The 16,089-nt window shown below is 37.6% G+C and overlaps 1 protein-coding gene across 2 annotated transcripts in view; it reads left to right on the forward strand.

Moving 5' to 3' along the window:
* LOC18421658 (rab GTPase-activating protein 22) overlaps positions 1-10,960 on the forward strand; it is a 47,685-nt gene extending 36,725 nt beyond the window's left edge. For both annotated transcript variants that reach the window (XM_006826397.4, XM_088858315.1), the window contains 5 exons: positions 8,463-8,568; positions 9,749-9,846; positions 10,015-10,272; positions 10,373-10,456; positions 10,535-10,960. In XM_006826397.4, the coding sequence (XP_006826460.2) occupies positions 8,463-8,568; positions 9,749-9,846; positions 10,015-10,272; positions 10,373-10,456; positions 10,535-10,549 (561 nt within the window). In that variant the 3' untranslated portion in view covers positions 10,550-10,960. The remainder of the gene's footprint in view (positions 1-8,462; positions 8,569-9,748; positions 9,847-10,014; positions 10,273-10,372; positions 10,457-10,534) is intronic.
* Positions 10,961-16,089: the final 5,129 nt, after the last annotated feature.

The raw sequence follows: 16,089 nt of genomic DNA on the forward strand, positions 1-16,089 counted from the left end.
GTTAGGGATTTGCAGGACTTTTCATTGGAGTTGGTCCATGGTAAGGACTCTTTCCCTGGGCCCGACCCAATTAAAGACCTGTAGTCTAGGAGGAATAAATTTAATCCAAGCTTGAGCAATAATCGACTATCGCGAGGGCTGTATAGTAAAGGGGGAGATAAGGTAGTGAAAGGAGGAGGATACTAAAAAGATCCCAGAAGAAACTGGGATCCATATTATTTTATCCTCATCAAGAGAAGAGAAAGAAGCGGAATGGAGAAGGGAGGAGAGTTTGAGGAAGGTAGGGATCTCTTCGCCGTGTAGAGCCTTGCGAAATTCAGGATTCCAGGTGTTCCCAACTGGCTTGAGTAGATCAGCGATGAAGGCACTGGGGTCCCTAGCTAAGTCGAAGAGATTGGGGGAACATTGCGAGAGTGGAAGATGACCTAACTAGAGGTCTGTCCAAAACTTGACCTGTCACACCCCAAGTTCTATGATATTTCTAAGATGTGACTGTCTATTCTTAAACTATAGAACAAATTCAGAATTTCTACTATATATTGCACGAAAACTGATTTTTCCTTTTCTTAAAATTTTCAAATTTTTACAAAGTCTACTCATAACTTATAGTAACATGAAAGTCCTAGATATATACATCTTTTGATAGGACAAAAGTTACTAAGGTGAACTTGAACAAAAGTTACAAAGGTGAATTTAACCTGACTATAAACTTCTTCCAAGCTACTCCTGCTGTACATACGAACAATAAGGTTACAATTATTCTGAAAAGAATCCACAATAGTTTGATGAGTTTGGCTTCTCAGTAAGTAACCATTATAATCATTAAGAATCATGGTTTTTCTAAATGAGTGTATATTTAAACAAATGGAGAACTGTTCAAATTCTTAAACAGAAATACACAGTTTTAACATAATTCAAAAGATTTTGAACAATGAGGAAAAGCAGAAATACACAGTTTATCATAATTGAAAAGATTTCACAAATACCCTACCAATGTCACAAGTAGGTCACCTATATACCCTACCAGCGTCTTAGATGGGTCCACTTAATCCATGCCTGCGTACCGGATAGGTCCACTTATACCTCACTGGCGTACCGGATGAGTCCACTCAATCCTTACCAACGTACCGAATAGGTCCACTTAATTCCTACCAGCATTTCGGATAGGTCCACTTAATCCTTACCGGCGTCTCGAATAGGTCCACTTATACTTCACCGGCATACTGGATGAGTCAACTTGTGTACTTAAAATATCTCTAAAACTCTAAAATATTAACAAACAATAATATAATATATTAAAAATATCCTTGAAATCATAGCATGAATTCACATGAAAACACTTTCACTGATATTTCTTTAAACATTTTGGGCTCAATTTCTTAAGTACAGTTTCAGAAAGGTAACAGTTATGGGAGTCAGTTTTTAAAAATTGAAATCTTAATTAATAAACAATTTATGAACAGTAGAAGAATCTTATGGAAATCCAGAGTTGAATAATAAATTTTCAACTATCTGCAATCCTCAATAATAGACATAAATATTACTATTAAATGTCGAATTACCAATTTTAAAATAACCCTTTTTCAGGAAAATCATGTCACTTGCATATAAAACTTACAGTATCTAAAATTCATAACAATAGGCGTGAATATCACGATTTTATTAAAATCGAAAATACCAATTTTCATATAACTATTTTACAGAAAAATGAGATCACTTACACATAAAACTTAGGGAAAATTACATACATATCTGCTATAGTTTCTGTTATTACGGCTATACCAAATAGTTTCTGTTATTACAATTGTGTCTCTTTTTTTCATGTCAAAACAGATATTTTAAAAAAAGATAACTCTACCCTTTTTCGGTTGTTGAACAACCGAAAATGGGGCCACTTTCGGTTTTTGAATAACCAAAAATTTAAAAATTTCGGTTCTTCAAGAACCAAATTTTTTTTTCTCGTGGGCTGCGTATCGTCTCTCTACCTCTCTCTCTATGGGTAAAAATTGTTTTTTTTTTTTTTAACTCTCTCTCTCCCCTTCACCCATCGTCTTTTTTTTTTTTGGGTAAGTTCATAATCCTTGAGATTTCTCCTAAATTTAGGGGCTCAAACTAGCTGTTCCCCCTGATTTTATTGGATAACCATGACTTCAAAGAGGTAGAGAGAGAATACGCCACGAGATTTCTCCTAATCTTCTAGTCTCATAATCCTTAAGATTTCTCCTAAATTTCGGGGCTCAAACTAGTTGTTCTCCTTTGATTTTATTGGATAACTATGACTTCAAAGAGGTAGAGAAAATACACCACAAGAGAGAGAAAACATTTTTCGGTTCTTGAAGAACAGAAAATTTAAAATTTTTTGTTCTTCAACAACCGAAAATTTTAAATTTTCGGTTCTTCAAGAACCGAAATTGGTGTATTTTCGGTTGTTGAACCACTGAAAATACTTTGAATTCGGTTGTTCAACCATCAAAAAAGGGTAAAGTCGTCTTTTTTTAAAGTTCTGTTTTGATATGAAAAAGACGGACACGGTGGTAATAATGGAAACTATTCGGTAGAACCGTAATAACGGAAACTATAACGGATATATATGTAATTTTTCCTATAACTTATAATGTGTAAAATTCATAATGATAGATGGTCACTTACCTATACGTTACTCTAAGATGGATATGTTGTTATTGCTGCTAGAGTAAGACTGGGATTATTGACGTTCAGTTAAAGGTATGGGAAGAGAGACCAAATGAGTTATATAGAGAAAGAGAGTATAAAAAAAATGTTTATATTATAAGGGAAAGAGAAAATATTCTATGCTTATGAGAGAGAGAATGAAATTCGTTGAAGAGAGAGAGAAAATAATGAACATATTCTACTATTATACTAATATTATTATACTATCATGAACATATTATTTTACTATCATACTAATATTATGAGAGAGAGAGTATGAAATTTGTTGAAGAAAGAAAGAGAGAAAATAATGAACACATTTTACTATCATACGAGTATTATTTTGCTATCAAACTAATATTATGAGAGAGAGAGAGGAACATATTTTATTATCATACTAATATAATTGTACTATCATACTAATAATGAACATATTATTTTACTATCATACTAATATTATGAGAGAGAGAAAATAATGAACATATTTTACTATCATACTAATATTATTTTACTGTCATACTCATAATGAACATATTATTTTACTATCATACAAATGTTATGAGAGAGAAAATAATGAACATATTATACTATCATACTAATGTTATTTTACTGTCATACTAATAATGAACATATTATTTTACTATCATACTGATATTATGAGAGAGAGAGTATGAAATTCATTGAAGAGAGAAAATATTAAATTTTATAAGAGTATTATTCTTATGAGAATAAGAAAAAAATGAGGCTATCATTATGAAGATATCATTTTACTAATATTATGAGAGAGAAGAGAGAGAGAATGAAAACCTAATGAGGCTATCATCATGAAGATATCATTTTACTAATATTATGGGAGAGAAAGAGAGAGAATGAAAAGCTAATGAGGCTATCATTATGAAGAAATCATTTTACTAGTATTATGAGAGAGAAAGAGAGAGAGAATGAAAGGCTAATGAGGCTATCATTATGAACATATTATGAGAATAATCATGGAAGAGAGAAAAATAATTGTAAAAAAATCGTTTACGAGAGAGAAGACAAGCTTACATTTGAGAGGAGAGAGAAGACCCATTTATGATGTATTAATTATGGGTCAATGAGGGGTATTTATAAGTGAGAGGGTCAATTTTCATTTGACACATGTCAAACATGTGTCCTTTTTCCTCATATATATGTGCCACCTCATGACACATCACCACCCTATCATGCCACCTTGTGACACATTATCACTTTATAATGACACATTATCACCTCATAATTATACATCACTTTGTATTTAATTATCTTAATTTAATTAAAATAAACGTGAAAAGGAAATTTAGGGTGGTCCCATGGTGCATTCATATTACAATGAACTATCACTATTTAAGTGTTTTATATTATTTTTATTTATTGTTTTATTATTATTATTATTATTATTATTATTATTATTATTGTTATTATTATTATTATTATTATTATTATTATTATTATTATTATTATTATTATTATTATTATTATTATTATTATTATTATTATTATTATTATTATTATTATTATTATTATTATTTTTCAGTTTCAAAAAGTGTTTTGGGGTCATTACATGACCCTCGTCCCTTCCCTGGGGTGGAAGCAAATGAAAGTTTAAAGAGGTGGAGGCCATGATGCAGGGATTTCCAAACACCAGAAGAGGCATGGGATGGCCTATCAGGGAGAGACCAGGGAGAGGAGAGAAGGCAATACTAGTGACTTAAGACGTGGTGCCAAAGATCGCAAGCCTCCACCACCATTTGCCCAACAGGGTTATGCTTGTGAAGGTTACGGATCCCCAAGCCCCCGGACGCTCTGGGTTGGCTGACTTTCACAAAATGAGGTGAAATTTCTTAGCTTCTTTGTTCCTCGACCAAAGGAAGTTGCGCATGAGGAGTTCAAGGCGTTGGACCACTGAGGCGGGAATGTGGAAGAGTGACATTTGGTAGATGAGGATGTTAGAGAGGGTGGACTTGATGAGGGTGTTTCTCCCACCGGAGAGAGGAATCGACCCTTCCAAGTGGCCAATTTTCTTTCCAATTGTCAATGATGTGGCTCCATTGAGCTTTCTTGGGTTTAATGTGGCATAGGGGAAGGCCTAGATATGTGGAAGGAAAAGAGTCAATCCCACAACCCCACCTGTTGGTAATGTCTTGGGTAGAAAGGGGGTCTAAGGCAATCCCTATCATTTGGATTTTGCCATGGTGACATTAAAGCTTGTAGTGAAGTGAAAACAATTAAGGAACAGGAGAAAGGTATCCAGTTGATTTGCCGAGGCATCATATAATAGAAATGTGTCGTCAGCATTCTAAAGGTGGGAGATAATGGGATCATTGCCACTGATTTTGAAGCCTTCCACTAAGCCATGTTGGTATAGTCTGAAGATGGATCTGCTAAACACTTCAACTGCGATCGCTAAGGGAGAGGGGGATAGAGGTCTCCTTGTTTGAGACCCTTAGAAGAAGGGAAAAACCCTTAGGGGAGCCATTAATGAGAATGAAAAAATGAGGATGGTGTATGCACCCTTGGATCCACTTTCTCCATTGAGAGCCGAATACCATCCTGCGCTTGGTCTCATCTAAGATTGGCCAGTCGACATGGTCATACACCTTTTTCCAATCCAACTTGATGACTAGACCTGGGGATTTGGAGTTAGTCCTGGAGTGGATGCCTTCATGGGCTATTAAAGCTCATCAAGAATCTGGCAATCCTTGACAAAGGCACTTTCATAAGGGGAAATAACCGAAGTCAAGACTGTTTTGAGCTTGGCGGCGAGGACCTTGGCTAGGATTTTGTAGGAACTGTTGATTAAGTTAATGGGTTTAAAATCTTTGAGGTCCTCGGCACCATCCACCTTTGGTATCAGGGCTAAAAAGTTGGCATTCATTCCTTTGTGGATGATGCCTCAGTCATGGAACTCGGCAAAGAAAGAGAGGAAGTCTGGGCAGATGCCGTCCCAGAAGCACTTGAAAAGGGCCATGGGGAAATCGTCTGGGCTTGGGGCACGGTCTTGGCCGAGATTGTTAACAGCCGAGAGAATTTCGGCCTTAGTAAAAGGACGCTTGAGCCATGAAGCTTGTTTAGGGATAATGGAAAGAAAGGTGAGATCGGACATCTGAGGGGTGGGTCTAGCAGGTGTCTGAAAGAGGTTCTGAAAATAGTCAATGTTGGTCCTCTCTATCAGTGGAGGTTGGTTAATGGAGACCCCTTGGGAGTAACTATGGGATATAGTATTGTCCCTCCTACAATTGGCGATTCTATGGAAAAAGGCGGTATTGAGGTCCTCCCTTTTGAGCCATTTGACCTTGGACCTCTAAACCCAAAACGAACTCTTCTTTCTGAAGCGTGTTGTGGTAGTTGGTCTTGGATTGGAATCGAAGAAGGGATTCATTTTCAGTGAGAGGGCGGGACTCTTCGATGAGTCGAGGTTATGAATATAATTGAGGGACTGTTTTTGGGTTTGGAAATTGCCTAGAAGAAGGCGCTCCCATTTATAATTGAAGTTTTTAGGAGGAGCTTTTCTGGAGTCTATAACCTGCACAACCCCAGGCCATGGGGGAGAAGGATGACCACCAGGCAAGAAGGAGAGACGAGAGCCCAGGCTCTTCGAGCCACTCCAATTTGAAACCGAATGGTCTAGGCCCCCCAGAGATAGGCAAAGCGTCAAGCAAGAGAGGTTTATGGTCTGTGGTAGTCTTGGGAAGAGCTCGAGAGTGCGTGTTGGGGAAGGTAGAGTCCCAATCGGGGCTACAAAGAAACTGATCAAGTTTCGAAAAGGCAGGGGAGGAGCTAGAGTGGTTCGACCATGTGAACAATGCCCCCTGAAGAGGGATGTCTAGGAGTTCCTGGCAGGCTTTGAAATCGGCAAATTGCATCATTGCCAGAGTGACTCTGGAGGAGTTACTTGTCTCGTAGGACCATCTATGGACATTGAAGTCTTTGCCAGGGCACCACTGGGTGGTGCGCTGCAATAGAGTCGAGTTCTTGCCAAAACAAACTCCTTGTGGAGTCGGAATTAGGGCCATAGACTGCCGAGAATTTCCTGGGGAGCCCATTGGATCCTCTAGGTATCATCTTTCACCGCAAGTATATAAAATTTAAGGAAGTTTAGCCATGTTACTGGCATTGTTTTTTGTTCTGTTTCTATTTCTCAATAAGGACTTTTTCCTTAGTACTTTTCATTTGAGATTGGATCAAGCGGTACCTAAAACTGCAAATCACGACAAGTGCGTGTTGTAGAAAGGATCTACTTCATCAATTAGTGCTAAAAGGTTTTGATTTTTCAATTTGAATATGCATCTATGGTTATGAGTTGTGGAAAGGGGAATAAATGCTAGGATAAAGAATAATCATTTTATGAGCGAGAACTGATGCAAAAAGAGCTCTCTTTTTTGCATAACATCTATTTCCAGTAATTTAGTAATGTAATTGAAGCATAGTTCTCTGTTAGAAGTCAAATTTTGATGTCTGCTGGAATGTATAGCTTTTCATTGTCCATATGTAGACTACTTTATATGCTTTTTTTGACTTGCACTTGGTCATGAGTTTTATTGTCTTTAACCCAAGCACCTATTTATTTGATGATATTGGCAGTATGTTACTGAAATGAATTTTAGGTACTAAAAAAATGTTCACAAGAAGTGGGATGGCACCCACAAACTGGATGCTTGATTACAAAAAATTTACCAAAAAATGACACAAAAGAATACCAAGAAAGAGGAGAAATAGAAAGGCTCGAGGATAGAGAGAGTTGAGGGAAGAGTAGTAGTAGAAGGGAGGGAGGAGAGAGGAAAAGAGCAGGAGTGTGGAGAGGAAAGGTGAGAGGACAGAGAGTAGTTTCCCCTACAAGGGCAGAACACCGAAACAGGTGCAGGTGCACTGTACAAAAGTATACAATGGCAAGAATGGGGCGGCGGAAACACCTGGAGAGAATGCACGCTATACCAAAAAATAATTAGAAAGAGGGGGGAGGGGGTGCGACCCCCAGATCGGGTGCTTAGCAATAAGAAAGAGAGAATAGAGAGGCTACCCACAGATTGGGTGCTTAAAGTGTAGTAGTCCCGGTTCACCTGCAAAAAAGATGAGCAGCAGAAGGAAAAAGAAAAAAGGGGGTTCGGGGGGAAGGGCGAGAGAAAAGACAGCAAAAGAGAGACAATCCATATTTGTCAAAAAATAGCGTGGGAGAGGTCAATGTAAAAGGGGCTTCCCAAAGAGGAGGCACCCTCCTTAACTAAAAATTTCGCCTTCGTTTTAGCCTCCCAACAAGTATGATGGAAGCCGACTCGAAGCGGCCTTCACATATGAAGAACACGATAAAAAATGGTAGCTAGATGCCTAGGGTACTTATTAGCACCTATTGTTTTATATTAAGTAAAATATAATTTTTGAAGCACCACTCATACTTGAATTGGTTAGCATGGTTATTCCACTTCAATATTATTATCCTTCAGAACTTTAACACCGGATACTTCCACGAGCTGTGGAACTTTGGATGAATATGAACAAAATATTTGAAGTCGATATGAATGTTGTGTAACTATCTTTTTTCATTCTTCTGTTGATCTATTTTGGTTTGTTGTTGGAAGATTTTAATGTAATTTGCATTGGATTAAATCTGATTTCTTATGTTTCTATGTTTATGAGACTTACGGATTCACTGAAAGCTACCATTTGGAATGTTTCCATTTGATAGGATGCTTCATTCTTTGTATGCATTATCATTTATCAGTCTTGTTAATCTGAAGTTGCTTATAATTTTGCATTGTTTATCTGAAAATTTAAAGCGAGGGAATTTCAGATGCACAGAGAGCTCAGTTGGAGTCGAGACTCAACTTCACAATCTAGCATCAATTACCCAAGTTATTGATCCAAAACTTCATCAACACTTGGGTAACATTTTGACCTCCTCATGTTTGAGCTTGCATCATAGTTATACCTTCTCCTCACAATATTAGAATCTCAAATAATTTCCATGGATAGCGTAAGTGATTAAACCTTTAAATAAGAGGTTCAGGTGTTTAAAACACACATATCATTCTTTGAGCTTATGAAATATTAGAATGTCAAATACTAGACTCGAACAGATGGGTGGTTCACCTTTTATTTTATTTGCTTTACAAAATAAAAAATTAGAAATTCAATTTCTCTATTTGTTCTTCATCAAATCCTCTCAAATTTATCACAAATCGTTCATCTCTCATCGATTTACAATACGTAAAAAATATTTTAGAATCAGAATAGATTTTTGGCAAGAAATCGAGACACTTGCCATTTTGAGCTCAAAACCCCTGCTCCATCATTTCTTTGATTATTCTGGATTGTCTCAACAAAATGACGAATTGTGTCAAAAACTCCAATTTGGAGCTCTCTAACAGATCTATAGCACTTCTTTATCCGATCAAAACCTGTGATCGAAGAGATTAGCATCAAAAGTTTTAGCGGACTTTGAAAAAGCCTTCAGATTTTGAAAAACAAAAATCATATATTTCATTTTTTAATCCCAGAATTCATTAGGTTTCGTGTTGTACATAGAACTTCAATCTACAAAAGTGCTGCATGATTTAAAACAATATTTTTCTAGATTTTCAATTGCTGATCGCATGTTATTTTCCTGAAAAAAACCCTTTTCGATTTTTAAAAAATAATCATACAAGTCATTTCTTTTTTGCTAGATTTCATTAGGCTTTTGTGGAGTGTTATGTTCAATCTATAAATCTGCAATAGTTAATGCATGTTCTAAATAATATTTCATTGTAATATGTTCTTTAGATTTTCATTTTTTTTCAAGTTATTATTATTTTTCTTTTTATTATGTGTTTTTGGGATGCAAACATGCATCCCAAGACTTACCATTCTGGATCGTGAATCGGCTGAGTCACCAATTTGGATCACTGAATCGGCTGAGTCCAATCTGGATCACTAAATCAACCAAGCTAGATCGGAACCAATGGGTCACCAGTCTAACTTCTATAACACTCATTTAGGAAAACAATAGAGCTTCACAAAGTCCAGCGTATCTATTTCTTGTAGTTTGTTGTGCAAAAACAGAGCTAACACTAGTTGAGTGCAGAGACACTGGGTGGTGGTGACTATTTATTTGCCTTCCGTATGCTGATGGTGTTGTTCCGTAGAGAGTTCTCATTTGGAGATTCCCTGTACCTTTGGGAGGTACGTAAAAGCAGACATAGGACCTTTCAACCTGTAATTACAATTCCTTCATCATCATTATTTTGTCCCATTCAAGGGCTTTTATTCAACATGGTTGATCTTATGATTTGCATTAAGGACTCCCTAAAGGCTTTGTCTTTACTTGAAGTTTTTTTATCCTTGTTTCAGATGATGTGGGCATTGGAATATGACCCAGAAATTTTCTTTTTGTACGAAGAGCCGGTCTTGGGTAATGAAAAGAATAATGAGGTTCACGCAAGACTGAAGTCGATAAGTCAGTGTGGGAAATTTGAGCGAGAGAACATGAGGAATGGGCCAAAGAACCAAGAAAACCTCCCCATATCAGTTTTCCTGGTTGCCAGTGTGCTCAAGGCCAAAAGCTCGAAACTGTTGCATGAGGCAAGGGGGATAGATGATGTGGTCAAGGTACCAAAACTCACTTTGTTTTATTTTGAATGTAGTAGTAGTAGGGTTGTGGGGATCCAGTCACCAACTTCCCCAATCTTTTGCTTTGATCAACAAGCAGATTTTGAATGACATTACTGGAAATCTGGATGCCAAGAAAGCATGCAGTGGAGCAATGAAGATTCATAAGAAATATCTTAAAAAGGTGCATATCTCGGTATTTTCCTTCACTTTCATTTTCTCATAATCGAAAACCAAGGTTTTCTATTTCTCAATATTTCAGGCTAAGAAGACGTAGCTATGGAAGCACAGTTCCACCACTAAGATGGCTATTGCTGCTCCCATGTATGATAGAGGCAGATCGCTCTCTATATACATTGTAAAGTATAAATGTTCGCCATCAATGTTGAGATTCAGGGGAGCATGAGTTTAGAATCCTGCAATCCAATAAGCCAACCTAGGTGTATGTTATTTTATGTGACATGTTTTGCGAAATCAGTGGTCAGTGGAGTAATTGGGCTACTGGTGAAGATATTTCTCATCTACCCCTATGAATAAGAAATATGTGGATGCATGAGACTTTCGCATTCATTGTAACCAGGAAAGCTTAAGTGTAGTATATTGTATTGTTTGTCATGCTCTGATGTAATCAAGATACACAAAGTGGTGTTGCTTTCATACCAATAAAAATCATTCCATTTTTCTATTACATCATTTGTCATGGTCCACTGTAAAAGATAAATGTTTGCCATCAGCATTGAGATTCAGGGGAGCATGAGTTTAGAATCCTGCAATCCAATAAGCCAATCTAGGTGTAACTTATTTTTTGTGTTAACACATTTTGTGAAATCATAGATCAGTGGAGTAATTGGGCTACTCGTAAAGAGATTTCCCTTCTATCCCTATGGATGAGACAAATGTGTGGATGCATGAGACTTTCTTATTCATTGTGACCAGGAAAGCTTAAGTGTGGTATATTGTACTGTTTGTCATGCTCTGTTGTAATCAAAATAACAAAGTGGTGTGTTACTTTCATATCAATAAAAATCATTCCATTTTTCTATTACATCATTTGTCATGGCTGTAATTATGGTAATAAAAAAAGTGGTGCTGCTACTTTTATGTCATAACAGCATTCCTTTTTCTGTAGCATGCACATGCTTTTACATCAAGAACATTCAATGATTGTTCCATTTGCATGAACAAGTACATTTTCGATGTGGTCCACTTTTGGTTCCAGATCAATGAACTGATTTGATTTGGAAGCCAGATGAGAAATGCTAACCCTGTGTTGCCTCTTTATGTAATCTGCAACTGCTTTCATTTCCTCGGGAGAGATGTATATGTATTTGCCTTTGTCATCCATTTCGATTCTGGTCTTTGCATCGCCCATGTAAGTGCTCTCTCTCGCTCTCTATTTCTGATGAAATGGTGCTCTGTAATTTCGTTTGTTGTGTTTTTGAGAGAGTGTGTGTGAGAGAGAGGGTTTGCAGTGGTTTGCTGAGGGTTTGGACTGGGTTGCAGCGTGGGCTGCAGAGGGTTTGCAGGGCAGCGAGGGTTTGGAGTGGGTTGTAGAGCTGTGGGTTTTGAAGGGCAACGAGAGGGTTTGCAGTGCAGCGAGGGTTTGGAGTGGGTTGAAAAGCTGTGGGTTTTGAAGGGCAGCGAGGGTTTGGAGTGGGTTTCAAAGCTGTGGATTTTGAAGGGCAGCGAGGGTTTGCAGTGGGTTGCAGTGCAGAGGCTAGGACTGGACCTCCGAGAGTTGCAGAGTAGAGGCTGTGGCTAAGACTGAGACAGGAGGCCAGGGGTTTGGTTGGCTTGCATATTGGCAATGGGTTTTTCTCTCAAGGGGTAAAATTACAGGCTGCAAAGCCACTTCAAAGGCCTCTACAAGCGGGACTCCTCTCTATCCCGATTTACAGAGAAAAGAGTTTTGGAATTTGGGAGGATTGACAAAGGCGTGAGATCTTAGTTCCATCTTGTTCAAGGAGAGACAAAGAAAGAGATTTGGAATTTGGGAGGGTTCGAGGGCTTGCAGAGGGCAGAGGAATTGGTAACTCGCAGAGGGCAGAGGGCAGAGGGATGGGGATGCTCTCGCATAGGAATAAAGGTTGTAGCGTTGGATGAGTTCATGCTTCTCCATTCTTGATGTGGTGATTCAGGCTCAGTGAATTGCAGATTGATTAGGGCAGGCTCAGTGATCAAAGCTCAAAAAGAAGAAAGCTAATTGACCCCGACTCGCTCCTTTGGAGCGAGTGAGAACGAGGGTCAATCAATTAAGAAAAGTTTGTGGCTTGATGTCTTCACACAGGACAAGTCAGTAATACAGTAATAGTAGCTACGAAGTGGTGGTGTGGTGACGGCAGTAATTGGGTGGTAGAATGATGAAGAGTTGTGTAAGGCGCATTCTGAGAAGAAGATGCAGAAAGGCGACGTTTCCTATGTTGGGGATTTATGTTCTCCTTCGAGTTCTCATCTCCATAGGAACCCTACTATATTGGTTCGAGATGATATCATTAAAAAACGAGAAAAGAGAATTCAATCAGCAATGATCGTGACTTTCAAGGAGAGATTTTTGGAAGTACAGATGTTCCATGAATGGGTTGATAAAACTTGGACTAAGACCCCAAGTTTGTGTTGCTCGATTCCAGGAGGTAAAGTTATTTGTTTTCTGGGTTCTTGTGAGGAAGCTACTAAAGTAATTAATCAAAGAATTTGGCGCTTCCGGGGGGCTGATTTGGTCGCAGAAAGATGGGCCCCTGCCTTAAAAGCCTCATTGATCAAACCAAAATCGTCATGGTTTGCGGTTTCTAGTATTCCAATCATTGCCTGGTCCTCTGAAGTTTTTAAAGAGGTAGCAAATCTATGTGGGTGGCTGATCAAGATTGATTGGAATTTAACCAGCTATCATGCTCTTGTTTTCCTGGTTGAAACTAAAAGTATAAATCATCTTAAATAGGGTATCCTAAATTTATGAGGCTTTGATTTTAAACTTGTATTTAAAGAGATTCGAATTCAGAAGGGAGGATTCCTTGAAGTCTCTTATGACTGGTGAGAAAAATGTTAATAAGGATGATGGTTCCCAAAAGCCATTATTGTCGGTCTCAAGCTGCAACAATGGAGTTTCAAAAATTGACAACCAATATCATCGCCGGAAATTTCATGGGAGGACAAATTCAGGCCATTCTTACGTTGCCACATCATCTCTCAAAGGGAAACATATCATTAAAAAATGAGTTGTTAAATTTGATGGAAACATTCCAAAAAAATCTTCTATGGAAATTCCTTGCCAAAAAGCGTCTGTATTGGAAAACAATGACATTACTTGTCATAATCGGTTTGAAGCTTTTGGAAAGTTTCCCTTTAGATGTTCGGATGAGTGCCCAATTAATTCCTTCCCACAAACTTCCATTAAATATAAGAAAATTCTGCAGCTTCCAAAAGAAGCTCTCATCCCATAAGTAACCTAAAAGAACACCATTGCTGAGTTTCAAGCTGGCTCTTTCTTTGATGCGAGTATAGAGAGGAAATCTGAAAAAGAAAAGATGCAGTAGAAGAGCCTATTTGGGAGCGTTGCTTCCAAGCAGTTAAAGACGCATAAGAAGGGGAATAGTCGAGGCCTCAAAGAACATGAGTTGGAAGAACCTCTTATAGTTCCTCCTATTGCTATGAGACCACCGAGTGATGATGTTGATGATGAAATTCCTATAGTAGATAATTTTGAAGGATATGATGATTATGATAATGTCAATGATGACATGTCCTTAGTGATCCGACCTTTGGAAGTTAGTACAGTTTTGGATGCAATTAATGTGTGTTATGGTGACTCTCTTGACGCCATTACATATACCCTGAAAGAGAAGCATAGAAAGGAACTAGAGGAAAAGCCTGTTGGGAACAAAAATCAAAAGTTCAAGAAGAAAGGAAGGTTTCAAAGAGAACTTGACAATTTGGTATGTCATATTAACTATGACCACGGTAAGGTAAGTGCTTGTCCTCGTGCACGTGCACATTCTGAACCTTCGCTGCCTATGCTTGGTGGTCCTTCAAGGGTTACCAAACATAGAGATGGTTACCAGTCTCTATGAAAGTGCTATGTTGGAATGTCAAGGGCCTCAATAGTGCTCAACGCAAGATAGATGTTCTTTCCTTTTGCAGAAAAGAAATGCATGATATCTTGTTTCCCCAGGAAACTAAATTGGAGGCCCCGACTCTTCGTAATGGCATATTGGTTTGGGGAAATAGATCCCTGGAGTTTTTGGGAGTAGATGCTTCTGGTTCTTTTGGAGGTATTTGGGTCCTTTAGTTTTGAATGCTTCACAAAACTTTCTTTCAAGTAGACACATTTCCATTATTTTTAAGTGGCTAGATAGTTTTTCTTGGTGCTTATCTGTGGTATATGGACCTAACAGAACTGTTGATAGATCTGCTTGTTTTTCTACGAACTAACAAATATTCAGTTAAATTTGAATGTGCCTTGGTTGGTGTCTGGTGACTTTAATATTATTAGATGGCCAATTGAATCTTCATCTTCTCCTTCTATGTCTTCCTGTATGAGATTATTTGAAAGTTTTATACAACACAATGAATTGATTGATCTTCTTTCTATTGGGCTTAACTATAGCTGGTCCAATCATAATTTACAAGATCCTATTTTGACAAGGTTAGACAGGATCTTGTTTCTTCTGAGTCTGTTACTCGTTTTCCAAAAAATAAGTGTGAAAGCTCTACCTAAAATCTCTTTTGATCATGTCCCTCTTCTCCCTAACACTGATGGTTTATTGTTTGGACCATCCCAATTTAGATTTGAATTAGCATGGCTATCAGAGAGATCTTTACTCGGCTTGATTGAAGATTTTTGGAAAAATACTACCATTGATGGTTGGAAAGGTTTCCAAATTTCAAAAAAGCTCCAACTATTAGAACAAAGGATTATTACATGGAAGATGAATGTTTGGAGAAATTTACAATCTAAAATCAGGGCAGTAAAGTCTCATATAGAGGAGTTAGATAATGTTCAATTTATGGGAGGTGCTCTAACATATGATTAATTAAAAGACAAAAGCTTATAGGTGGCTACATATAAACAATTGCTTAATTTGGAAGAAATTAATTGGAGACAAAGATCTCGGGTGAAATGACTTAAGGAGGGTGATAAAAACACAAGATTTTTCCATGCTATTGCTAATGCAAAAAAAAAGGATAACTCAATTCAAAGCCTTCGTACTGAAGGAGTAGGTTGTGACAACATGTCAGAGATTGAAAGGGCCCTGGTTGATCATTTCAAGAAGTCTTACGAGGCCGATAGTGAGATTCAACTATCCATTCAAGATCTACCTTTCAATAGGTTGCCGTTAAACCAAGCGCAGTGGTTGGAGAGAAAATTTGAAGAGCAAGAAATCAGAGATGCAGTCTTTGGCTTAGGCAGAGATAAGGCTCCTGGCCCGGATAGATACCCAATGGTGTTTTTTCAATATTTTTGGGATATTTTGAAAGATGATATTATTCAATTATTGGAAGAATTTTATTGGAGGGGTAAAATTAATATTGCCATGAGTTCTATTTTTATTGCTTTAATCTCAAAGAAATATGTTATTGCAGATATCAAGGATATTCGGCCTATTAGTCTTATTGGCAGTCTTTATAAAATCATTGCAAAGATTTTAGCTAATAGACTACGCCAGGTGATTCACATGGTTATTACAGGACCACAATTAACATTCTTGAAGGATAGGCAAATTATGGTTAATATTTTGGTTGCATAAGAATGTATCTATTCAAAAATCAAGGATGACAAACTCAGCCTTATTTGTAAGCTAGACTTTGAGAAGGCATATGATA

This window comes from Amborella trichopoda, chromosome 2, assembly GCF_054954075.1.
Source record: "Amborella trichopoda isolate Santa Cruz 75 chromosome 2, AtrichopodaSantaCruz75HAP2 v2.0, whole genome shotgun sequence".
NCBI classification, from domain to species: Eukaryota; Viridiplantae; Streptophyta; class Magnoliopsida; order Amborellales; family Amborellaceae; genus Amborella; species Amborella trichopoda.